Genomic DNA, 27,391 nt, shown 5'->3' with positions numbered 1-27,391 from the left:
TCCCACCCTACTTGGTCATCACAAGCACTGTGCTGAGCGCCCTGTGCTATACAGAAGCTTCCTGCTAGTTATCTATTTTCCACGGGGTAGTGTGTGCATGTCAACACTACTCTGTCAATTCATCCTACTTCTAACTGTATGTACTTGGACCAGTCAGTTTTCTCTGAGTTTCAGTTTTCCCATTTTAAATGTGATACTAACACTTGCCCTGTCTCCTAAGCTTATTATAATTACAGTGAGATAGTGAAATTGAAAAAGCATTAAAGCACTCCAAGCAGGAGGTGGCAATCAGAACAGTGGTGAGAAATAGAATGAAACTTGACTGTGAAAGGGTCACTAAAGCCAAGCTATGTCTAGAAGAGGGAGAGAGAGCAGAGGGACGGCACTAGAAAAGACAAGAAAAGTGGTTGAGTGTTTTTGCTTTTCAGTGTTAGCAGAGTGTATGGCCAAGACTGGAAATGCTAAAAAGTAATCTTTCCAGTAGCCTTTGAAATGTGAACTTTTCCAAAATTAAAATAGAAACAAGTTAGCTAGATCAGAGATATGGGGAGGGAGGAAGAAGTGTTTCTAAGCAAAAAGCAACCCAGTGGTTGAGATGAGCCACACATAACCCTGCAGAGAGGCGTAGAACATCCTGTCATCCCAGCTGCTTTGTCGGCTAAGACAAGGACCTGGGTGTCTGCGTGATTTACAAAGACACATTTAATAGAGCAATTACATGGATTAAGTTAATTATCCTTTTCCTATAATTCATTCTTAAACAGCAAAGTACTTACCAATTTTACCACTGTTTTCAAATAGACCTGGGACCAGTGTGAAAAGAAAATCAAGGAGTTGAAAAACAGGCTGCACGCTTTAAAGGCACAAAGTAAAGACCCTCTTCCAGAACTTCACGAGGAGCTCCACAGAGAAAAAGAACTGATTAAGGTATTGAGTTCTGAAGTAGTGTTCAAGATAATCACTCAGCTGTTTTCTGAGAAGTTGAAGTGTTTGTCTTTCGTTGTCTGTGTGAAACAAGTTTTCAGGTCCACTTGGAAAATATTTTTTCTACCTTCTCTGTAATATACCATGCTGGTTGCTGAAACAACTAGAATCCATGCTTTTTGAGATTCATGTGTGAAGGCTGGAAAGATTTTTCAGAAATTCTTTTGGGGGATTTTGCCCTCAAATCATCCTTCTGTTTCTCCTCTGTAACATAAGATGTGGCCTCTGAGATTACATTGAAAGCTGTTCCTTTATCAGATGGCCTTGTGTTTGAAATTAAAGCTTGACTGAAGAATTAATTTTTTAGAGGACAGTAGTTAGGGGTTTTGCTCAAATACAATGTTTCTGTAATATTTTCCAAGCTATATTCTGCTTAATGGATACTACACTCGCAAAAATTCCTGGGTATGTCAGGGCTTTGCAGAAGACAAGGCAAACTCACCAGTAGGAACTTGGACCAGTTAAATTTCCAGGTTAGGAACTCCCTCCATCTCTTTCCTTTCTGCAGATTTGATGTTGGAAAGACATCCACAGCCTAATGGAATATAGTTTAATTTTTTTTTCCTTCTTTTAGTTACTTCAGGGATCTAATTGAAAATAATTAGAAAGAATTGAGTAGCCTCCTACTTCAAGCTGTGCTGGAAATTAGTGTCTTCCTGCCTGAACCTTTTTTCTTCTTTGTAAAAATTTCTAACACACAAGAAAATTCAAACATAACAAATAATATGACAAACTTCCATGAAACCATCAGCCAGCAGAAAAATAAAATATTACAAATGCAGTTCAAAATGCCCTGTATGATCTCCAAGGTATTCCCCGGCCCCAGAGGTATCCACAGTCCTAAATCTGGTGTTTTACCATTCTTATGCATTTCTTTATCATTTTACTACATGTATATGTAGATCTTGGCAGAATATAGAAGTATTAATTTTGTTTTTAAACTTTACATAAGCAGTACCATTACTCTGCACTTAAGTCATAAAGATGTACTTGTACATTTCCTTCTTAAAGTTTTCAAAGTTTACTTTTTACACTTACAGAGTACGTTTATTCACTGAAGCACTGATTTTTGTTTTCTTCATATAGATGCCCATTATCCTGTTGTCCATTTACTGCTTAGTCCAGTGTCCAATATCAGGTTTCCATATATGCATGGTTTAATTCTTGGTTCTCTGCTCTATTCCTATCTTAGCATTTATACCAAATCATCTTGAATACTGTGTTTTATTTGAATAAATCTTCATTTCAGGTGTGGTGTATCCATCCCTCATTCTCACACGTGAGTGTGGGTGTCCTTGGTTCTTTGGTTTCTCACAGCTTTTAGAAGCCGCTTGTCAAACTAATGGAAATCCTGATAAGCATTACAGTGGAGCTGTATTGAATTTATAGAGTAATTTGGAGGAAATTAACATCTTTTTGACATCGAGTCCTCCTGTTTTCAAATATGGCATATTTCTCCTTTTAGTCATGCTGAGTGTTTCATAACTTTCTTTGTATAGTATTGTACATCTTTTGTTAGATTTATTTCTTGATGTGTTACTTTTAAAGCTATTGAAAATACCGTCTTTTTCTAATTATATTTTTTGTTTATACTGACGCCTAGAAATGTGACTGACTTTTCTGCAATGATACTATATTTAACTGTCTTGGTAAACTCTTTTATTAATGCTGATAATTGTGTCAGTTCTTTTGGAAGTCTATGAACACAGTTACCATTGGTGAATAATGACTTTTTTGGTTATTTTAATTCTTAAACTTCCGTTCCGTCTACATTGGTCAGTACCTCCAGAGCAGTACTGTAGAAGCATTGATTGCTGGCCCCTATGTGTCAGTCCTGATTTTAAAGAGAATGTTTTCATTTCACCATGAAGTATGATTTTTGCTGGTCATGTGTTAGTAGATGCCTTTATTAGGTTAAGAATGTTCCTGACTATCCCTGATTTTCAAAGTTTTTATCATCTCTATATCTTTAAGTTTGGATCTAGACTTCAAGTAACAGATAAGAGGACTTGGAGTCCCTCTGAGTTGACACATAGACTTTCCTCCCATCAAGTCCAGAAACCTGTGCAAAACGTGAACCATAAGCCCACGTTCAGTTCAGTCAGTCAGTCGTGTCTGACTGTTTGAGACCCCATGGACTGCAGCACGCCAGGCTTCCCTGTGCATCACCAACTCCCAGAGTCCACCCAAACCCATGTCCATTGAGTTGGTGATGCCATCCAACCATCTCATCCTCTGTTGTCCCCTTCTCCTCTCACCTTCAATCTTTCCCAGCATCAGGGTCTTTTCAAATGAGTCAGTTCTCCACATCAAGTGGCCAAAGTATTGGAGTTTCAGCTTCAGCATCAGTCCTTCCAGTGAATATTCAGGATGGACTGGTTGGATCTCCTTGCAGTCCAAGGGACTCTCAAGAGTCTTCTCCAAAACCATAGTCAAAAGCATCAATTCTTCAGTGCTTAGCTTTCTTTGTAGTCCAACTCTTACATCCATACATGTCTATTGGAAAAACCATATCTTTGACTAGACGGAAAGCCCATGAGGAGGCATAATTTCTCCCAAGTAGGACAATTCTCAGTTTCCACTAGGATCCTTTCAATTTCCATAGCCTCAGCATTCTATTTTTCTGTGCAAAGAATTGGGGAGAGGGGGCAAGAGCACTGAGTTCATTCAACCTATGACCATATACCAAAGAGATCCCAAGTAACCTAAAGCCTGTCCAGAGCTGTGTTTATCATTCTTAAGTCACTTGGGCAAATACATAACCACTCAAACTTTACTTTCCTCCTTGGAAAATTACATTCCCATCACAGCCAAGTTGACATATGGGGAAGTTGCTTTACATGGTTATATGTGTCTGTATATGTGTATGGTTTATTTGTTGTTGTTATTCAATCACAAATCGTGTCTGACTCTTTGCAGCCTCATGGACTGCAGCACGCCAGGCTTCCCTGTCCTTCACTATCTCCCAGAGTTTCCTCAAATTCATGTCCATTGTGTCGATGATGCCATCCAGCCATCTCATCCTCTGTTGGCCCCTTCTCCTGCCTTCAGTCATATTTTATATGCTAACTATAAACTGTTATGAAAATTATTATTGCTATAGTGGGCATCAATGTTCACAAAACTTGTCATATGATTGAATCCATGGGATAGTTTTATTTTTTAAAATAATTTTTATTGAAATATAGTTAATATACAATATTATACTAGTTTCAGGTGTACTACACAGTGATTTGACATTTGCATGCATTATGAAATGATTACCACGATGTCTAGTAATCATCAGTCCTCATACAAAGTTATCACAATATTATTGACCATGTTCTTTTGCTATATATTACCTCTCTGTGGCTTATTTATTTTATAACTGGAAGATTGTACCTCTTCATTAAATATTTTTTGAATAAGTAATGTGGTCACATGGTTCAGAATTCGAAAAAGTATACATGAAAACTTTTTTCCCATCAGTTTCTCTCCACAGAAGCAGTGTTACCAATTTGTTATATTTTCTTCCAAAGATGCTCTATGCATATACAGACAAATACATACATACACACACACACACACACACACACACACACACACACGTATACACAGATTCATTTTTTGATCTTCTTTTTACCCAGCTGGTAGTGTAGAGAAATAGGACTTGACAATCCCAACAATAATTGAATCCACAGGAAGGCTTAAATGCTGTTGTGCTGTGTTAGAGTTCAGTCAAAGCCTGTGCAGTGCACCACTTTATGTAGTCAAGTTTTCCATCATATTCCATATGGATAGTTGGAATTTCACAGGTACTTTTGCAGTATAGAAAATTTATCTTGTTAAATTAAGAAAGGCAAACTTACCTGACATGTTCTCTTTTGCAATTAGTTTTGGTAGCAAATCTGGAGTATTTTCTTTTTAAAATGGAAGTGTGAGTTTTGAAATGTTAATAGAAATAAGTGAACTTTTTCAGCCTTAATAGATTACCTCAGTAGACCTTACCCAATATATTGTTTGATTCCTTGCTTTTGCACTTAATATTTAGGAACATTTTAAAGCTCTTAAGACATACTGCCAAATTCTTTTCTTTCAATCATAGATTTTGATATTTGAGGATTTGCTTTCTGCTAGGTCTCTTGGTAAGTGCTAGGTGGGCAGTGCATTGGTGGGAAATGTGATCACGGCTCCAGCCAGTGTGGAGCTGATAGTCTAGGCTACTGGAGAGATGCATGTTGACCAGAGTCCCACCATATGGGTGCGTATGACAGCATGTGTGCGTAGGGTCCCAACCTCATCCCATGACTCAGAGGAGGCTCCTCTAAAGGATTACCTGTGTCTGAAACCTGCAAGTGTTGGTAGGAATTAGCTAAATACATCTGGGGAAGGATGAAGGTGAAGAACTGGGTAGCATCTCAGGCAAGTAATTAAAGAACCGCAAATTTAAGCATAACTAGGTCGGACACGACTGAGCGACTTCCCTTTCACTTTTCACTTTCATGCATTGGAGAAGGAAATGGCAACCCACTCCAGTGTTCTTGCCTGGAGAATCCCAGGGACGGGGGAGCCTGGTGGGCTGCCATCTATGGGATATCATAGAGAGTCGGACACAACTGAAGCAACTTAGCAGCAGCAGCAGCAGGAATTATTACACATATTAAACTTGTCCCCCAAATATATAAAACGATACCAAACCGTATGTGGAAAAAGATAGTCATTCCTTTGAGAACACAATGTGGCAGTATTTATTAAGAATCCCAAAATGTCCATATTCAAAAGTTCTACACCTGTTAATTATCCTTTCAATTGTGGGAGAAGACGGGTTATCCAAACCAAAATTGATTTAAACCGGGCGGTGGATTACTTACACCGGCCACCCTTCTGGGCAGGCGTCTGAGCCTGCACTTTTGATCAGGAAACACTGAAGTGCAACCATCTTCCGGTCTTAAGAGTCAGTGAATGGCAAACCTCTGCTTGTGGCTTGCCTGCTTCAGGTGATGAAGCTGGTAAAAAAATGTTCCACAGCAGAACCTGCGCTCATCCACTTTACTAGAATCGTGAAGCGAGAAGTAGGCAACGGAAGTTTAAAGTGATGCTTTCTCCTCTGAAAAAGCTGTTATTTCTTAAATCTCCATGCAACCTTTAAAAAGAATCCTCCAAACCATTCTATTCAATGTAAATCCTTATTGGCAAGTTCGTGCCAGTGTAGCTTTTAGAACTCTGAAAATCAATCAGAATTAACCCATTTTTACTGTTGCCACCCCTCAGACAGATTACTGATGGAAATGAAATACTCTCTTCTTTCAGATTTCAATAGACAGGTATGAACAGAGACCCTTCAAATGTGCCAAAATACAGAATATGAGAAGCACAATAAAAATCTGGAGGTTTCTTGAATGTTTGGGCTCTTTCATTTTACCTTCTCTCTCGTGAAAGTAATTATCTAGATTAAGTCCTAGAATTCAAAAATGTTTTAATTTGACCAATACTTCATTTAAAAAGAAAAAATTGTTTCCAGAGCCAGAGGAAATTTTCTGCTAACCCATCTCTGGCAATCATTAGGGAACAATTTTTTTTTTCCTTCAATTATATTTATTCTTTTTGAAAGTTAACCAAAATGATTCACTTAAGAGAAGCTGTCATATGATTGCCACATAGTAACAATGCTTATTGTTATTTCAATAAGCAACAATGCTTATTGAATTTCTTAAGGTGTTTTTAAAAGTAGGGAAATCACATTTTATACAACAGTCTGTAACACAGTTTCAGAATTAAGTGTATGTAGGTGAGAGAGATTGTTGTGAGACTCCAAAAATACTTTACTTTCCCCTAAATAAAGGTAAAGACCTACTTGATTTTAACATAGAGTTAAGTATAGAAAAGTCTGAAATACCTGAGGAAGTGAAAATAAAGGTAGAAAAGAGTTCTGCTTTGGGAAAATAGGTGCTGAGGAATTGGCCAACCACAGCCACAGAGGCTGGCCCTGGGCTGTTTCTCATTCAGAAAGTCCCACCCCTTTTCCTGGCCTCCCCTCCCCCAGGGTCCAATCAAAGGATTAGCTTCTACAGGTTTGGAAACAACAGCAGCTTGAGTTGAAGAGTTTTCTTTCTTTTTTTTACCCCTTTCTTTCTTGTGTTTAAATGCAGGAACTAGAGAAGTCTTTAGCTAACTGGACTCAGAACTTGAAAGAACTTCACACAATGAAGACCGACCTAACCCAGCACATTCTGGTGGACGACGTGATGGTTTTGAAGGAGCAAATAGAGCATTTGCACAGACAATGGGAGGACCTCTGCTTAAGAGTAAGTCAGTTAACTGCAGGGCACGGCTCTTCTGAAGTTTATTGAAATGTCTCCGAAGGCCAGACAAAGTAGAAAGGAGCTTAATTTCATTGAACCGGGAGGCCCTTTTCAGTTGGAGCCCGGGCTGGCGCTGTTCCTTGAGAAGCCAGCAACAAGGTTTAACAGATTTGACCCTTTGTTTCTCCAGCACTCAGTGCTGGAACTTTGCACACTCTTAATGAGCTTTTTTTTTAAAAAAAAAAAATCACCTTCAGAGCAAGGGGGAGGGGAGGATTGCGGTTTTGAGCAGCTGTGTGCACTCTGCTCTTGGTCGTGTAGAGATGACAAGTACCAGTCCTTGTCTGAGAATCAGAACTTCAGCAAAGAGGTCCAGGCTGGCCTTAGAGCTGTATCTCTGCAATATCTGTTGTGGGCCCAGCACACAGCAGTAGTACTGAGTGCCGGGCTCCAGGGCATTTTATCAGTGCACTCTGCATTCACATGCAATCCAGTGTTTATTTCAAGTAGCTGGCTTTTAAACCTCTGTGAAAGAGAGTCAACTGCTACACTTACTGTCTCAGTGAATCACTTATACTTATTAAGAATTGAGTTGTAGTTCAAGGTGTAAGTAGATGACAGGATCAGGTTGGAATTAAAAGGTTCAAATAGATCTTTTGTCTTAAGAACATTTAATTCTAAGAAAAGTTAAGTCTTTAATTTTTTGTAAATTAAGAGATGTACATAAAAGTTGAAAATTCAGACACTTCTGAGTGCATTTTAATTAAATAAAAATGTTTTTCCTTCTTTATTTTAGTATTTAATATTCATGATATACCTGTCCTTTTAGAATTTTAGAATAGTCCTTTTAGACTATTAGTCCGTTTAGAATTTTTATTCAAATTTTATATAACAGAAAATTGAGAATATGTGAAAGGTATCCTAAAAGCTAAGGAAGAAGTGAAGACTGGGGCCCAGATGTTCCTAATTGTTACCATCAGGAATCCAATCAGAATGATGCTATACAAAATGCCAGGATTTTTAAAAGCTGAGTTGAATAGATGCTGTGAAAAACAGAAATACAAAACTTGGGTTTTAGCGATAGTTTTTTCGGCCCTCTCAACACATTTGGTTGGGTGGATGTAGAAGCATTGGCTATTTTTGCTTCACTCTGAAAAGAGCAGAGGGTTTTTTTTGTTTTGTGTATAGTTGAAAAATGTCTAGGAGTTCAACTTTGGTTTCCCCATTTGTAAAGTGGGATGTTAAAAGTTAACCAAAAAAAATTTTAGGTTACCCTTTTTATCTCTAGGATTCTGAAGATTTCTAAGACCTAGGAATACTTTGTACATTTAAAGAGGCTGATTTGCATTCTTTAAATTTATATTTATTAAGTAATAAATTTGAACCCTGGAAGGAGGAAGATCCTTTGCTGATGTCAGCTTGGGGGTTGCTTCTGCATAACAGAACATTGGGTATTTGGGGGTCAGCCTGCTCACTGCAGACCAGTATTTGATTCCATTTCCATGGTTTCCATCCAGAGCAGTGGTGCATATGGGGAAGGTGGATTAAATGAATGATATGCATTTTTAAAATTTTGCTTTGTTTTTGAAATATACCACTCAAACATTTAAGTGATGTTGATTTTTGTCATTCATTTGCATTATATACATAAGATTTATATTGTGACCAAGATGATAGTTTTTAAATTAAACAGGTGGGACATTGGCCTTAAGTAAGAATAAGGACTTGATCATTTTTTAAAAAGAAAGGATTTGGATCATAAAACAAAAAAGTAACATGTAGCAAGCAGTAAATAAATCTATACTTAAAGAGTAAAGAACAAAATAAATTTAGGTAATGGTTAAAATACATTCATCTAAACTTCCTGTTTCTAATTTTTAATAAAATGCGGTAATAATAAATTGAAGAGCATGGCACCCCACTCCAGTATTCTTGCCTGGAGAATCCCATGGACAGAGGGAGCCTGGAGGGCTACGGTCCATAGGATCTCACAGAGTCAGACACGACCGAAGCAATTTAGCAGCAGCAATAATGGATTACCGCATTATATTAAAACTGTTTTGGATAAAGCTGAATCCTTTTGGTCAGTTACACTTCAGGTACAATCTTTTGTTACTGTCGCTTTTTAAGGCATTTATCAAAGGTGTAAAACTTCTGTTGACCTCAAACCCTAGGTCTTTAAAAGGCAAAAACATAATAATTTAAGTCCTTGGGATCACCTGAATGGAATCCATAGTCCTTTTGATGGGGGGGTGGGGAGGAAGAGAAAGTCTTTCCTTCCTGCCTATACGCAGCTGCCAAATGCATTGTCATTTCCAGGTGGCTATACGCAAACAGGAGATAGAAGACAGACTCAATTCATGGATTGTGTTCAACGAAAAAAACAAAGAGTTGTGTGCATGGCTGGTGCAGATGGAAAACAAAGTTCTCCAGACAGCAGATATTAGTATTGAAGAAATGATTGAAAAGCTCCAGAAGGTGAGCAGGAGTTCCCAGAGGGGTGCGGTTATGACCACCATGGTCTTCTCTGCCCTCCTCACTCCCAGACTCAACTGTATGCCATAGGCACATTTCCAATGAGGTGGGAAAGGTGGGCTGTCCTTGGTGGGCAGGGTGCTGTGTACTAGGGCATTGCTTTCTCTTGGTTAGGAAGAAAAAGGGGCTCACGGCTTCTTAAGCCTCAGTTCACACCCTAGGTGGGTTATGGTTTTTCTAACTGTGTTGTTAAGACGATCCCCTGGCCAAAGGAGAAAGACCAACAGCAGTGGGGCTCATAATTGTGAAGTGGTTGCTGATTCCCATAAGGAAAGGAAGAAAGAACCTTCTCGTCGCAGTCACCCCAAGTGCCACTCAGTTAAACCTCAGGAAAACTCTTGCTGATATATCAGGCTAATTTAGTTATACCCTGTAGTCCTCAGCTCCCAAGTGCATTAGAATAATTGTCAGGGAAACCAGGGCTTTTGAATTAAGAAAGTAACTACTGCCTTATGTATTACACATGCACTTTTGACTTTTTAGCTGCTCACTAAAGGGTTGCATTAACAGGTGAGAGAAGTGTTTTTATTTTTTAAGAAATTTCAGGAGGCACAACTGTGTGTTTGTATCTGCCAAAGAAATGAATTTTCTGTAGTGATTCTAGCTTTGTGTTTTGGTGCCTCTGCCAGGACTGCATGGAAGAAATAAATCTGTTCAGTGAAAACAAGTTACAATTAAAGCAAATGGGCGACCGGCTGATCAAGGCCAGCAACAAGACAAGAGCAGCTGAGATCGATGACAAGCTCAACAAAATCAATGACCGTTGGCAACATCTTTTTGATGTCATTGGCTCAAGGTAAGGAATGGCCTAAAAATGGGTTCCTATTCCCTGGCTACAGTGGTTACCTCACAGATCGCAAAACTGAACCCCATCTTCCTCTAAGGTAACCCAGCGGTTTTCTAAACTTACAGATAAAGGTAGAGCTTGATAAAAATGAATGGAAATTCTTATTTTGATATTATAGGAGGATTATATTGTAGCACGGTGGTTTAGTCATGAAGTCATGTCTGACTCTTGCGATCCCATGGGCAGTAGCCTGCCAGGCTCCTCTGTCTGTGGGATTTCCCAGGCAAGAATAGTGGACTGGGTTGCTGTGCTCTTCTTCAGGGGATCTTCTGACCTAGGAACTGAACCCAGGTCTCCTGCATTGCAGGCAGATTCTTTACCAACTGAGCTACCAGGGAAGCAAGGAGATAACCAAGTATATCTCACCTTTTTTTTTTTCTTTAGCTTAAAATTTCGCATGACTTAGACTTGGTTTAAATGAGCGTTGGTCCTTGAGGAAGAGGTATTATTTAGAAATTCTAACACTACCTTAAGACTTGTGTGAAGTCTTAAGATGAAGTTATGCCAGCCTGTTGTTGCTTGTGTGTGGCAAGTAGGTCAAGGCATTGGCCTGATTTTCTGGGGGCTGCTTCTGGGGGTCCCTGAAGGTTCCCCTCCCTCTAATCACCACCATCAGAGGAGCTGGGCTCATTCAAGGCAGGGCCTCTCTGCAGGTTTGTGCTGGGTGTGCTAGGTCCCCAGTGGGCATCTGGTCCTAAGACGTGGAATCCGGAGGTATGGCTGTGACTGTAAATCAAGGCTGTCCAGTGCTTATCAGAAACAAGACTGACCATTTGATCTCCCCTCACAAATAATGATGACGATACCGCCCAGAGCTTCTAAATGTTTTCTGTCTTCTCTGTCCAAACAGAGACCCCAACCAAAGTGTTTTTCAGTTGTAACCTGGCACACAAACAACAGTCACCTGGCTTTGGGGCCATTCATGCAGCTTTGTTTGCACTGGCTGAGCAAGTCTGTTACATAACAGAACGCTCACGTATTTTGACCACATGTAGAACACGGACTGTACAGGAGAATCCTGTAAGATAAATGAAACACTGGGGAGTACGGAAAACAGAATACTCTTAATAATCCTTTTCTTTTACCCCATCGTTTACCCTAAACCTTAAGTGAACCTAGTTCAGTAAGCAGAGGCACCAGGCCAAGTGCTATGGGAATTACAGACTAGAAGTGCAATAAGATGAGTCAGTTAATGTTAATGGGAGCAGACATGCCAGCAGCTGTAAAGCCAAGTGGTCTGAGAACTCAAATCTCATCTTCCTGGAGTGGGGGTGGGGATTGGGAAGAACCTGATGGAAGAGCAGTGTTCCCAGATGGTCTTGATTAAGGGGGTGGAATTTGAGTGTTCCTGGTGGCAGAGAGAGAGAAATGTATGTTATAAGCAAAAAGGTACAGGGTAGGGCAGAATAGAAACTGTTCAGGAAATTATAAGAAGCTCCACTGGCTCAGGAATAGGAGATGAAGCTTTTAGAGAGGTAGGTTGGAGCTAAGTCTTAGACAAGCTTAAATCTCAACTAAAGACTTGGCCTCCTAAATAAAGTCTGAGTCTTTCATGATTTTTTAGCAGCTGAGGGTCTGTTGAAGATAAATACTAGATTGATTTGGCTGGCAGCATAACTTGGGCTAAATTTAACATCTCTTTACTACCAGTTGGGGGGGTGGGGGGGAAATCTATGTTAACTCAAGAATAACATGGTGATAACTCAAGTAAGAGCACAGATTTTGAGCTAGTCCTGACTTTATCTGACTTCTACCTACCATGGAAACTTGAGTAGTGATTTAACCTTTCTAGGCCTCAGTTTCTCACGGAGAAGGCAATGGCACCCTACTCCAGTACTCTTGCCGGGAAAATCCCATGGATGGAGGAGGCTGGTAGGCTGCAGTCCATGGGGTCGCCAAGAGTCAGACACAACTGAGTGACTTCACTTTCACTTTTCACTTTCATGCATTGGAGAAGGAAATGGCAACCCACTCCAGTGTTCTTGCCTGGAGAATCCCAGGGACAGGGGAGCCTGGTGGGCTGCCGTCTATGGGGTCGCACAGAGTCAGACATGACTGAAGTGACTTGGCAGCATTCAGTGTCCACTGTGTGAATGAATGACAACACGTGTCTTGAATTTGTCACAGGCCCAACACATAGAAGTGAGCATTTATTGAATGCTATCATTGATAGTAACTTACTATCATTGTCTTTCCATAAGAAGACTTTAAGTGGCACGTTTTTTGAGTGTTTGAGGATTTCCTAGCTTTTGTCTAACAGTGAGAGGTCTTTCTTCCATGAAACCAGTATCTTTGTCTTATTTCCAGTGCTTAGAACAGTGCTTCAGATAATTTGTTGAATGGATGTTCCAGGACATAAGAATGTGATCATTTCTGTTGGGTCAGTTGTGACTGGTATGCCTTTGTCATCACTGACTTTATCTCCTAAGTCTTCTTGGGCACCTGGCACTAATCCAAGGTATGAGGACATCATGCCTGTTTTTAGATTATTCAGGAGGTAGATCTAGATTCTGCTTCCTGAGGGCTAGAGTGATTATGCATTCTTACTCATGTGTGCTTTGGTTCTATCACTTCAGAGTTAAACAGACTGCTTGCTTTCCTCCCTCCTCTCTAACTGCTGGTCTTCAGCCAGTTGCATGGTGCGAAAGAAGGAAAAACAGCCAGTGAAATTTCAGTGGTCTTTCTAGAAGGAGCAAAATAAGGAGTTAAAATAATAGCAAATATATTGGCTGCCGGCTGTATTCTTCACAATGTGCCTTTTATGTCTGATTCCACATAATCATCACTGTAATTCTGAAAGGTAGATGCCATTATCCCATTTTACAGATGAGGAAATTGAGGCACTAAAGTTAAGTAACTTGGCACGATTGCATAGTCAGCATATGAGGCCACCAGGATTTCAACTCAGACAGTCGTATTGCCTCCCTGCAAACCCAGACCCTTCTAATTTGTTATACCAAAATGAGTAGACCATGCTGAAATCCATTCAGAACTGAGGAACTAGAAAGGAATAACCAATTTTACCTTAAAGCAAAGGCCAGGGTGAGACATATGACTGACAGTCTAGGAAACTTAGTTACCGTGACACTTCAGGTGAATCTGTGGGTTGAGGCAGCAAGCTTGAACTTGCCATGAATTGACCTCATGTATTAATAGATCAGCTCCTTGTCTGATCACTGGCACTCATCACATCACCATCAGAAAAGCAGGTGAGGGTCTGCCTGTCAAACCACACAGAGGAGAACCTGCAACCCTGCAGGGTCCGTTAATAACCCCATTTGTCCAAAGAATTCTGGACATCATTTAATCATGCCTGTCCTGCTCGCAGTGTTCCACTGCTTCATTTCTGTGGCAGGAGACAGCGTCTCTTGTTAAAAATAAGACTTGGAGGGAGACCATACACAGGCACCCAGCTTCATGACTTTAAAAAAGTCGCTTCAGTCATGTCCAACTCTGTGTGACCTCATAGATGGCAGCCAGGACGGCTCCCCAATCCTGGGATTCTCCTGGCAAGAATACTGCAGTGGATTCCATTTCCTTCTCCAATCTGGAGCAGTGATTCTCAGATTTAAACATGGAGCAGAATCCTTGGAGGGCTCCTGAGAACATGGATGGCAGGACTCCACCCCCAGAGCTTCTGATTCCCTAGGTAGGGGAATGTGCCCATTCTCTGGGCCGAGAATGCGTATTTCTAGCAAGTGCCAAGGTATTGCCAATGGTTCAGGTCTGGGGATCACAGATGGAGCGAGCAGCCGGGTGACTTGCCACTTATGGTAACCTTGTGGCCTCTGTAGCGTATCTCCTTGTTGATGAACCATGGGCTAGATTCTGGATAAAAAAGCACCAGGACAATGATGGCTCCGTCCATATACACGTGTGTAGTATTAGTGTATGATCCGGGAGTAGGGGAAGGTACTTTGACCCAAACCACGGTTTTTCCCTGCATGCATAGTGTTTTTCAGCTTCTGTAAAATTCTTAAAGCGAAGAGTCTAAAGGATACATCTTCTGAAATAACCAAATAATCAAGGGGGCCGGGGTGCCTAAGTCAGTCTTAATGCCAACTTCCTCACATAAGGTCACTTAGGCCCTGGTGGTGGTTTAATCGCTAAGTCGTGTCTGACTCTTGTGACACCATGGACTGTAGCCTGCCAGGCTCCTCTGACCATGGGATTCTCCAGGCAAGAATACTGGAGTGGGTTGCCATTTCCTTCTCCAGGGGAATCTTCCTGACCCAGGAATCAAACCTGGGTCTCCAGCATTGCAGGCAGATTCTTTACCGACTGAACTATGAGGGAAGCCCCTGGTGTGGGCACTAAAAATCACAGAACAGACGCTCAGTCAGAATTGCTGCAGGAGCTTTTAGCATTCTTCATGGGCCCCTGGGTGGCTTCTTACATTTGTGACATCTAAACTCTTATCAAATATGTTATTAATTTCTTTCATAGAAAGGTCATTTGAACCACTATGTATTTTTCGGTGAATGGTGTGAACCCAAACTGATTTGATGATATATTAATTATATCTGACTATGCTCAGTGACAGATTAAATGAGTTAATTTTTTTAATTGTAGACATTGGCTATGCCTCTTGCCCATGTTTTCTTTGATAATGTCATTGAAAATGGATCTAGTGAAACCTGAATGCAGAAGAGATGGCTAAATTACAGAAGCTGTTTTTCAGAACCACCAATATGTGTGATTCGTGTTTTGGGTCAGTTGGGTTACCTATTAAAAATAACAGTTAAGGCACAGGATGTTGGGTGGTGGACCAAGGGATGCAAAATTGCCTTGCTTCAGCAGCACAGACTAAAACTCTGAAAAGAAGGTTCTCAGCCATCAACAGGACTAATGCCAAAGAAAGCTTCAGCTCAACACATAATCTTACCTATGTGTACCCTTGATTTCAAAATCCCAGTAGCTAAACTCCTTAAAAATCCACCTCCTTTTGTTTCCCAGAGCCTCCATCCCCTTTATTAATCAGAGCCTTCTCTGTGCCTCCTGAAGCAGGGGCCCTGTGTCCTCAGTGAGTCACTGTCTAATTGTTCATCTTGGTGGAGCGTCTTTGGAGACATGGGGTTAGTCTTTAAAGTTTTAAAGACTTTTCTAGCAGCCTGTGAGGATAATCTGGTGAAAGCTTTGCATGCCTAAAAGAGATGAGACGGCTGACCAGAAAGACATACCCCAGAGTATCTCCATTGGTATCTGTTGGGTGTTGGTATCACTGGTGGTTTTAATTTTTTTTTAATCTCTGTTTAGTAAATGTTCATTATGGAAAAAAGAATACAGGAACTTTTTTTTTTTTCTTAAAAAAATGTCATAAATGTTGTTACCTTTCTTCTAATCTCTCTTTGATGGTAGCATCATTTAATAGACTTGGCATCCTTAGGCCACTGTTATGAAGGAGGAATGCACTCAGACACACTACTTTATGGTCCCTTTGTAATTAGACTAGATAGCTCTCCTGCTATTAGCAAGATCAAGTCCATGAAAAAACTTTTCAATGAAGCATAAATTTCCTACCAATGTGAAAAGCCCACCTGTTTTATATTAGTAGCAATTAAAATGTCATTTAAGCACAGCAGTTATTACCATGGCAACTGTGTGTTAAGATTGTGTTTCCATCCCTTGAAGAATGGGCAAGGAGATGTGTGCCTTTTTAAACTGCTACGTTTTTCATTGCTCTCCTTTTATCTGTATTTTCTCAAGGTTACTCTGGAAGACCAAACAATGTTGCTAGTCGTAAAGCTGACTTGCTCTGGTCTTAGCAGGTTGCCTGATTTAGCCGGACTGGAAGGACTTAAAGGTTTTTAGCACAGAGAGAGCCAGATGTGAGGTCGGCTTCCCCCGTCTCCTTTTTCCTTCCCATCAGCCCCATCGTTCCACCTCTGGAGCTGGCGGCTGCTGCTCTCAGGGCCGGCAGAAATGCCTTTGTGAGGGTCGGGGATCTTCCCCAAGGAGACAGCAGCCATCACAGGGACTGTGAGCCTCAGGAGCCTGGTGTCCAGCAGCAGATAGGTCCAGTGTCTGAGTGGTGGAGGTCACCATGCACAGCCAGGCATGTGGACCCAAGTTAGATGCTGCATTTGAGGGAACTCTTTCCAATCTGTACTCCTAATTTCACTGGTTTAGAATGTGCTTGATGTGTTCAAGTCGGGATGAAATAATGACTAAATGTTGGGCTTTAGGGATTCATGAAAAATGATTGATATCGAGTCTCCGTAAGGCTGAGACTGAGCCTAAAAGGGGCTTGGACACAAACCAATGGTGCTCCACCAGAGCTACTCAGGTTCACATCAAGAACCGTGAATAGGGATGTAGAGGAATTTTCAAAACTTCACATTATGGTAAACCTTGGGAACTAGCAAAGAAAACTGCAAAATTTCTTCCTCTGCAAATCTTGAACTGCTTTTGTACAACAAGATAGCGTTTTTGTTTTTGTTTTTGCAAAAAAGCAAAGAAATGGACTAAATAAATTCTCTGCGCCTCCTAAGCCAGGATGCACAGGACTGAAAAGGCAAGGCAGAAAATCTCCTGGGGCAATTTCTTCTTTAGGAGAAAGCCATTCCCGTTGGACCTGGGGGCTTCAGATTACACCGTTGCTTTTAAACCTGAAACAGAGACATTTAATTTGATGAGAACAGAAATCCTCCTTTCCAGCGCCCCAAATCTAAATGTTTCTTCCCTGGGTTTATAGCACTTCATAAATAACCCATAGATAACACAGGGACTTTCTTCCCTGGCATTGCAATCCTGTAGCGTCAGAACAAAGACTGTGTGTGTGAGAGACAGGCAGGAGCTGGAGATGTTTGTTTACTAGAAGGGAGAAAACTAAGATTTAAAAATTGCAGTTAGCGGAGTCGCAGGTCACTTGCTCACCTCTGGGCACTGTTCTGTGGTGGCCGGCGAGGCGAGCCCCTGGGAGCCTGCAGGAGGGCAGCCTGGGGAAGATGCAGAACCAGTGAATGGAGAGGCCGCCGTGCGGGGGAGGGGCCGCCTCGTCCCCGGGAGGTGGAGGTGCAGCCGGGAACTTGGAGGTTCCGCTCAACCTAAGGAATGATTTTTTCTCATCAACAGTAAGTGCCATTTCGATCATCCGCTCTGCATCTGGGAGGGGCGGCTGCTGTCTCTGGGTGTCTCTCTCGCGCTCCCATGTTTGTTACAATAGAAATGACCGATGAGATGGTGGCTGCGGAGTGTGTGTGCTCGGCCATCGGGGGATGGGTTCTTTCCACTGTCAGCATGCCGTGCGGTGTCTGCAGCCAGCCTTTGACAAGCTGGGCAAGAGAAGTGATTATGCTGTGGGGAAAATGGAAGTCCCCCGGCTTCAAGGAGGCGATTAGCTCAAATGTGATGTCCCTGCCCTCAAATCAGGGCTTCAGGATCTTGGAGTAATTGATTATCTTACTACAGGGCTGGTTAGTTGTTTACAAAGATGCAATTATACAGAATTCATAGAATGTTTTTAGCAACTGACAGCTGCCCACGAGTCTGAGTGTCCGTTTTAGTACAAATTCAGATATTCAACCATCTCAGTTTTCCTTTTTAAGTTATGCAGTACATATTGGCATGGGAATTTTTCTAGCTTATGCTAATCCAGGACCTTAATCATTTAACTGTAGACCCTTTTGCATGGAGAAAATAGGACTGCAATGTAAAATCTTCCATATACATGAATTTGATATTTAAAGCTTCCCTCACACGTTAGGATTTAGGCCTGACTCATGAAGTGATATTTATTTACCTGGCTTAATTTTTATTTTTGAGAGAGAACAGGGTTCATAGGTATTAAATTCCCATCCATCGCTAGATGGAAAACTTTATTCACCTTGATTATTTTCTGCATTTCTACCCACAAGCCCCACAGAAGAACTTCTGAAATGTATACTCTTTGGCAAACATCTTATTTTGTTTGGCATTATATAAAAATGTGTTAATTTTATTCAGGTCTTCCGATAGTTCATATAGCTGAAAAACCTCCTCTTTGCACCTAAATATTTTGGCTTTCCAGTCCTCAGAACTGGAATTCAGCTCAGGGAATTGTGTTTATTTTTTCCAGAGAAACATGATTTGTTGGAATATATGTGTGATTAGTATTAGTCAAGCGCATCTGGGGTGAACCATGGGCCAGTGCCGAGATGGTGAGCTACTTAAGCTGCCTGGGTGGTTGATGCAGTCCAGAATTGTGCTTGCTTCCCTGTGCCAACAGTCTGCTCTCTGAATGGGTTTCCTTGTTCCCAATATTAACTCGAGATTTAAAATTTTCCAAGAGCAAAATTAACAAGGCCTAACTAGGAGGTCGGTTGCCTGGGTTGGCAAATGACGTGTACTTCCTGACCTGGGAAAGGTGATGATTAGATAATTATATTAGTGCCTGCACAGAATAGAACCATACAAACTAAGCAGTACCTCTGATGGTTCTCAGAGTAAGTCTTAGTATGATAATCTGAGGAACAACATTCATTTATACCACTGGGCATTTGGGGATATTTGGTCAGATGTTGGGACATAGAAGCAGGTTAAGTCCTGACTGATTGAATGTTTTGTAGCTTCTTTTCCTTTCCCTCCCACCCTCTCCCTTCCTCTTTTTTTTTTTTTTTTTTGCCCCAAGCATGCACGTGATGGGTATGCTTGGATTTCTTCGCATGTCTAATATAGAACCAAGGTCTAGGAGCGTGTGTGACTCGTAGAATACCAGCAAATTGTCTGTGGCTGGATGGCTTGAAGGTGCTCTGATCTTTACCTCTTTCCTTTAAAATGTATTATGACCATCTCTTTTATGAAAAACACAAGCTTGAAGGGATGTGTGAATGTCACTTGCTCATTCAGAAGGAGGTCACTTGCACCTCCTATATTGTATTATAATGTCAAATTAGAGCATGACCCCTGGGAATAAGTTATCTTAGAATCCTCAGGATCTTCCCAGGACCCCAGACAAAGTCAGTGGTTAAAGTTTATTGAAAGGAAATCATGAAGGGGCAAAGTGAGCACTCAAAATGCAGCATTTAGTAGGTGGGTTCCTACCCCACATTGTGTCCCGAAGCCTGGTCATATTCCCTGACAGCGATGAAAACCATCCTGTACCCCTGCATATGTGCACATTATCATGTGTAGGTTTATATGAGCCATCATGAGAAAAGTGCTTAAGAACAGCAATTCTGGCCAGATTGCCCAGGTTAGCATCCTTCCTCTGCCACTGAATGACTATGTCACCATGGCAGATTATTCAACCTCATTGCCTCAATTACCTTATCTGTCAAATGGGCATGATTCTATACTGATTTCACAGCACTGTTATAAGGATTAAATGAGTTAACTACTATATATAAAGGACAACAAGCCTGACACATTTCGATGTCGGCATTTCTGTAGATGTTCCATTTTAGTGATATAGTTTGTGAACTATAAAGCATACCCAATGTAGGAATTTTAAAAGAATGGGATAACAGAGAAAGTCTAGTATTTTATTCCCACACCTAACTTGTTTGGACACCAATGGGCCTGAGCCTCATATTTTGGGCGCCACTGGCCTGGAGTACCCTAGTCCTGAGGGTGCCAAGCTAATCATGCATCCACCTTCCCATATTCCCCCCTCTACTTGTTGCACACCTCACCCTTAACAGGATTCAGGATCACTGCATCTTGCTCTTTTTGCTCCTAGGTTGTTTCATTACTTGTTAGCTTTCTTCATTTAAAAAGTTGCATTCTAGCCCTTTTCTTTCAAAATAAAGAAACTGAGATCCTTATGATGGAGTAGGGTCAGGTGCTGGGTGAAGCAGTCAGGGCTGCCATTCTGGGAGAGGAGAAGGGGAAGGATGGGGAAGCAGGGCGCTGTGCAGAGGCGCTGGCCTTAGCACCTCTCCCCACCTACAGGGAGCTCTCAGGGCCGTGCTTCTCTAGCTGGAGCTTCCCAGGAGGGTAGCCCCTTGCAAACTGCATGGAAGACTTTGTCCCATGGGGCCTGGGGTTCCCAACTGCTCTGGCATTGTCTGGAGTGTTCTTTCTGTTCCCCGGGCAGTCAGGGTGACAAGACATTGGGGTGAGGAGGGTCTAACTCTAAAGCCAGGGGAATAAAGGAAGGATCCAGGTTACAGCTGCATCCAGGCCTGGCCCCAGATTCCGTTGCTTCCTTTTTAATAAATCATCTTATGGCTTTAAAGGAAACTTCTTGTGGTATTTGCAGTAAGAATGTAATTTGGAAAATCTACCTTCTTCAGATCATCACAACCACAATTTCTGGGCATTTATCTCTGTCAGGCACTATGCCAGTTGCCTTTCATGTATTTATATCTCATCTGTCCTCTCAGCCACCCAGTGGAGGAAGGTACCACTGTTCACACAGTTTTACACATGAGATTAAACGGAGCCAGGACTCATACCCAGACCCTTAACACAAAGTGTGTGCTCTTCATCACCAGGCTCTTTGGACTCCTTCCAAGCTTGCCTTCCTCATGGCACTACGGGGATAAAATATTTATAAAAGGACTGTGTGAGGGCCAATGCCATATAAATGAGGCCTTATTGTAGCAGTGTGTGATCCCAGTCATCAGTCATAAGAGCTTAGTGAGTGAACAGAGTGAGTGCTTGCTTTATGCCAAAGGCTTTACGTGCATCCCCTTGTTTGTCTCAGAAACCCCTACAAAGCTGATAATTTGCTGGTTAACAAGGAACCTGGGAATCAGGAAGGTTAGGTCCCTTGCTGGGTACACAGCTTATAGATGGTGCAGTGGGGTTCAGACTGGGGTCTGCTCACTCCAAGGCTCTGGCCTGCACGTTGCCCAGATGCCACCACCTTCCTGAAGCTGAGGGGACCTGAGAGTCCTGCTGGAGGTGAGGGGCTGAGGTAGAAGGATTTTCCCTAAATTGTAAAACTAACTGGAAATAGAACTGAAGCTAGAAATCATTCCCCAAGGTTGATTGGGCTTCCCTGGTGGCCCAAATGGTAAAGAATCTACCTGCAATGTGGGAGACCAGGATTCAATCCCTGAATCAGGAAGATGCCCTGGAGAGGGGAATGGCTACCCACTCCAATATTCTTGCCTGGAGACTCCCATGGACAGAGGAGCCTGGCAGGACTCCTACAGTCCATGGAGTCACAAACAGTCAGACATGACTGAGCAGCTAACACACACACACAAGGTTGATTTTGTCAGTTGTGTGCAAGAAAGAACATAATAATAAAAACCAACTCTCTGGTAATACGTAACTCTATGGTTTTACTAGGTAGTCACGTGGACTAGAGGTGCTCATACATATTTATTCATTCAGGAAATGTTTGTAAACACTTCCTGGACACTAGGTGGTCTGAGGGTGTGCGGTGCACGCAGAGTGCCACCTGGCTGCTGTGGACTCTGCCTGGATGGGCACAGCGAACGAGGGATGCGAACACACTTAATGCCGGAGAGCCCCAGGGCTGTGGGAGCACATGGGCGAGAAGCCCCCAGCTCATCTCAGAACAGCGGTAGAAGCTGCGGGAGAAGGAAAGGGGAGCTGGTTTGTGGAGGGCAGGGCTGGAGGCAGACAGACCACCTGAGGAATTGAAAGGCAAGATTTTAAACTGATATGTCAGGGTAGGCGAGGACTGTGGAAGGGTTTGAATGAGGACTGGACGCTGTATACTTCAGCTACAGAACCAGAAGCTGGTAGGAGGGTGAGGGGGCAGCAGGAAGCTGTTCACAGGCAGTCAAGGAAGAGATGCTGGTGGCTGGGGCGGGCGGGGCGCTTCCTGTGAGTTACAGTCAGTGCCCCAGTTTCTCTTTCCAGCACCGTGGGATGCAGTTCTGATAGCACCTCATAACGTGAGTATCAGTAAGTGGGAACTTTCCATTGTTGCCATTACCTCAAGTCTCTGGGATTAAAAAACCCACAGATTACCAGAGCAAGCCCTCACTTGCTCTGCTTGAGGATTTTCACATTGTCTGTGGGGATCTATCTGGAGATCATTTTCCCTCAGCCTCTGCATTACTCCCCCTTGACAGCACTTTGACGTGCCCGTGAGCTCTCTGTGTACGCTGATGCCAAGCCTGTTAGTTCACGTCTACTCCATGCCGAGCCAGGTGGATTGATTGGGTTAAATGGAGCTGGAACTGTGCTTGCTGACGGCATGTCTGCCCCTCCCTTCTTGGCTCAGACAGCTGCCCCACGATGGGCTGGTTCCTTGTGTGCAGCACCACCAGCGCCTCAGGCTGGATGTGGTGGGGCTTGGCACATGCTCTGTGCTGACTCAAGGAGAGGGTCTCATGAGAGGCATCTAGGGCCAGAGACCCCCAGTAAGCCAGGTGTGTAACATCTTCACCCGTGATGGAAGGTCCCTGACTGCTGTGACCTCAGTGAGACCCAAGACAGGAACTGGACAGAAGTCACGTGTGGTGATGTTAAGATGGAAAGAAAGAAATGGCATCTCCTGACTCCTCTGGAGCCCTGGAAAGATGTACTAGGTCTCAGGGGATCCCATCTTGGAAATGATAGGATTTTACATGTGCCTGGGTAGATTAACTCTTAGTCTGTTTAAAAATCAACCGCAACAGCAGTTTTGTAAATTGTCCCATGTTCTGTGAAAACTTGTATCTGGTGACATGAGCATTGTCCCTGCTATAAAATCAGTAACCAATGATGATTCCTTTTTACTCTCCAACACGCTTATGGGTGCATTTTTCTCACCGCTAAACATTGTGCTTTTGTTTTCCATCTCTTTTTTTTTTTTTTCCCCTGCAAATATATTTAGGGTGAAGAAGTTGAAGGAGACCTTCGCTTTTATTCAGCAGTTAGACAAAAACATGAGCAACCTTCGCACTTGGTTGGCTCGGATTGAGTCTGAGCTTTCTAAACCCGTGGTTTATGATGTCTGTGACGATCAAGAGATCCAGAAGAGGCTTGCTGAGCAGCAGGTGGGGAAGTGCGGAATGGGTTTTTTTCTGGGCCCACTCACTCAGACCTGTCTCACGCTGGCTGTGTGTTCTAGCGGGTTCACATCCATGGTATTGGTTTGTTTCTTGCAGAGAAAGCTGACCACCTGTCTGTGTCCTTGGGGGTGTGAGGCGTCTGTCTCTTACACGCACACCCCACCATACATGTGTCTCCTTGTGAAATATTTTGAATAATGTTTAAGATGTAGACCTTAATTGTAGTGATAAATAAGGGGTTTTTTAATTTTTTATTTTCCTTAACTTTGATCTTTGTGTTTTGGTAACACAGTTTTGGCAATGAATTGAAAAAAAAATTTTTTTCCAACCAAAGAAGGTCTTCATGGGACAATACTTGATGGGTCTGATAGAGGTTCAAAAAAGTGAGGGGCTCGAGGGGTGGGGAATACAGAGGACCGATAGTGGAGGAAGCCTCTCCTGTGGATGTTCTATACATTTCTGCCATCAGTTCTGTCCCCTCGTAGCCAACCCTGGAAATCCCACAGTTTGAACACCATTGAGTCCTGCCCCCTTACCTGCTGGGTACTCTTTGGTCTCACTGACTTGTCAAATCCACTCTCCTGCCCTCCAAGGGTTCATGTTCAGAAACTCATTCTCATATGCAGTGCCCAAGCTTCTCTTTATTTTTTAAATAAGTTTATGTTATTTTAGTAGCTTTCCTTCTTGTTCTTCTTAGCCCTGTGAACACATTCGGTTTTAACCACATAAAGTAATATGGTCGCCACCAAGTTCACAGACTTGTATGTTTTCTTCCTGTTTCCTCCAAAGCCTTGGTGTGTGTTTGTAACTCACCACGCAGGGGCGATTCACCCACATATCACAGCTGCTTGGGGGCTGAACCTTTTTCATCAGCTTATCATCAAGGCCAGAAGGCCACTCCTTGATGATAAATTCTCTTGAGTGCAGGTCAACATTTCATGCTCCCCTGAAATAGAGCTAAGTATTTGATAATACTCTCAACTTAGATCTTTGTTTAATCCTATTACATTTTACTGTTTGAATAATGCCTATTCTCTGATTTTTAAACTAGTATGATTTAGCAGTGCTCCAAAGTAAAAATACTGGTTTTTCCACTTAGTCTCAGAAATTTAAGTATATCTTTTCCATTTAGGTCACCTATATTCCATCTTTCTTTTGTGGAGAAATGAATATTGATAAAACCACCATGTTAATGGACACTGCAGAGATTTTCATGCCTTTTCAGTATAGTCACAGCTACTAAATATTATCAGCTTTAATTACAAGATTGACCCATTAGGTTGGATTTCTTTGAATAGTCTCTTCATAGACAGACCGTACATATAACCGTTTGCCCTGACTGGTGAGTTTTTTCAGCTAAATAGAACCAAAGCTGACAACATTTTTCCCCTTGAAGAATGACGGGTTAAATTTGGCAGGTGCTGATTATATAAATGTGTTAACATTTTGTAAATCTGACGTGTGACAAACATCATTAAATTGCAGGGAATTTATTCCCGAAAGTGTATAATTTGGAGCAGCTGCCATTCTCTTGGCCATTGTTTGTTCCGGTATTCTGAAATGGTATATAATTTTAATCTGGCTGATTTGAAGTTTTCCTCTTCATAGAACTTAGAATCACCATCATGGAATTCTTATCCTTTGGTTATAAAACAAATTATGGAGTTTGTGCTCAGGACCACATTGCTCTAAAGAAATCAGATATTATATTAATTTCCTATTACACTGTCACAAATTGCTACCAATTTAGAAGGTTCATGCGCATGTATCATCTTGTAGTTCTGGAGGTCAGAAATCTGGCACAGGGCTGAGGTCAAGGTGTTGCCAGGGCTACATTCCTTTCTGGAGGTTCGACTGTTAGTGTTGTTCACTGACTCAATGGTGTCCAACTCTTTGTGACCCCATGGACTGCAGCCAGGCTCCTGTCTGTGGAACTCTCTGGGGATCGAACCCAGGTTTCCTGCATTGCAGGCAGGTTCTTTACTATCTGAGCCACCAGGGGAAGTTCTAGGGGAGGACCCGTTTGTTTGCCTTGAGTTCCTAGACGTTGCCCTCATTTCTTGGTCCGTGCCTCCCTCCTCCATCTTCAAAGCCAGCAACTTTGCCTCTCTCTCTGCCTTTCTCCCTCCAGTTGTCTCTACTACTTTTAAGGACCCTTGAGATTCCATTAGACCCACCCAGAGAATCCACGATAATCTCCCTGTTTTAAGGTTGATTGGCACACTTAATTCTCCTTTGCCGTGTAACCTAGCATAGCTACAGTTCTGGGGATAAGGACCTGGTTCTTAAAATGCTGATATTCTGCCTACCACAGATGTCCTGAGGAAACCTTTCGTATTCTTATTTAAAACTTAAAAAAAGTATAACTTAACCTAGACCTTAAATGCTCCACCCAAAACCAAAAAATGTGTCCCCCACAGAAAAGTATGGGCCATTAGAAAAAAACTTTACCTGCGTCGCTGCCACTAATTTAAACATAATAAATTGCTTGATTACTTCCAGAACTAAGACCCAAGCTTGAGATCACCTAGTCCCACCTTCTGCAGAAGCCCTCAGGTCCCCAAAGTGATTGAGCCGTGAGGTCCCTGGACCATCACCGTAATATCCTTGGGAGCCTGGTGCAGAATGGGTCAGACCTTACAGAAGTCTTTTTGCTTCTCTTCTTTATGAGAAACTCTTTAGGTAGTAAGGGTTGTATTGTTATTCCTGTAGAATATGTATCATCTTCAAAATGCAAAGGAAGCAATGGCCACCTCTGTGACGTTTTTAAACCATGAACCACTTTCACCGAGTCTTCAGCATTTCTCTCCAATTTTCTTTGGCTTCTTGGTTCTCTGTGGAGGTGCCTGCTGGTGGCCTGGGAGTTAATTATCCTGCACCCTATAATTACCAATAGTCCCCTCCCCAGTGGGTCATGTCAGCTTTCTGCAAAACCCCCAAACCACTTCCTAAGACCACCCTGCTGGACTTGCTTGACACCCCCAGCGCCTCCCAGGAGATAGTCTGGAGCCACTACCCAGGGTCCCGTAACACACCCCGTGATTTTTGCCCTCTCACCCTGGTTTTCCCGTTTTCTGCTCTTTATTTCATCTTTTCCTGGTTCCTTGTGTGTTCTCATTCTTCCCGGCTGCATTCTCGGCCCTAGCTTCCTGCCTCCCCCGTCTCCCTTAGCCCTCTTTCAGCTCTAGTGCTCTGTGCCACCTGCTCAGGAACAGAAACACAAAGCAAACAGGCGCCCGTGTTTCCAGAATTGTTGGCAACAGTCTTTCGCGTGGTTTTAGGATGTTTCTTAAGTTAGATTCATCTCTGCATTTGAACACTTTTGAAACCAGGGGCCTCACCACAGGTGCTAGGGGTGGGATTATCTCAGTTTGCAAAATGTCGCTTATCTAGGACTTCACCAGTCTGTGTTTTAAAATAGAGTCCACTATTTATTTTCTACTTTGCACGATGACTAGTTCACACTACAGTTGGCCATTTTGTGGTGTTTTAGAAGTTTGGGAAATTTTGAAAAACTTGGGGCTCCTTTTTTGCCAAGATGTACATGGTCTTTTATAAAGCAACGGAGAGCCCGTTTCTTGCCATCGTCCACCCTTTATATTAATCAGTTTTCTTTAGCTGTTTCATTCAGTATAAGCTGAGTAGAAAATGTAGAAAGTGAAGTCGCTCAGTCATGTCCGACTCTTTGAGACCCCGTGGACTGTAGCCTACCAGGCTCCTCCGTCCATGAGATTCTCCAGGCAAGAATACTGGAGTGGGTTGCCATTTCCTTCTCCAGGGGATCTTCCCCACCCAGGGATCGAACCCGGGTCTCCTGCATTGGAGTCAGATGCTTTAACCTCTGA

General features: G+C 42.3%; 1 protein-coding gene across 1 annotated transcript in view; it reads left to right on the top strand.

The window, feature by feature from the left end:
- Window positions 1-27,391, top strand: part of SYNE2 (spectrin repeat containing nuclear envelope protein 2) — a 323,992-nt gene that overhangs the window by 277,261 nt on the left and 19,340 nt on the right. The window contains 5 exon segments of the mRNA XM_018054080.1: window positions 802-927; window positions 7,113-7,268; window positions 9,585-9,743; window positions 10,430-10,596; window positions 23,369-23,531. Coding sequence (XP_017909569.1) covers window positions 802-927; window positions 7,113-7,268; window positions 9,585-9,743; window positions 10,430-10,596; window positions 23,369-23,531 — 771 coding nt within the window.

This window comes from Capra hircus, chromosome 10 (assembly GCF_001704415.2).
Source record: "Capra hircus breed San Clemente chromosome 10, ASM170441v1, whole genome shotgun sequence".
Lineage (NCBI taxonomy): Eukaryota > Metazoa > Chordata > Mammalia > Artiodactyla > Bovidae > Capra > Capra hircus.
Note: the sequence above shows the minus strand (reverse complement) of the source record. Positions and strands in the feature narration are given on the sequence as shown.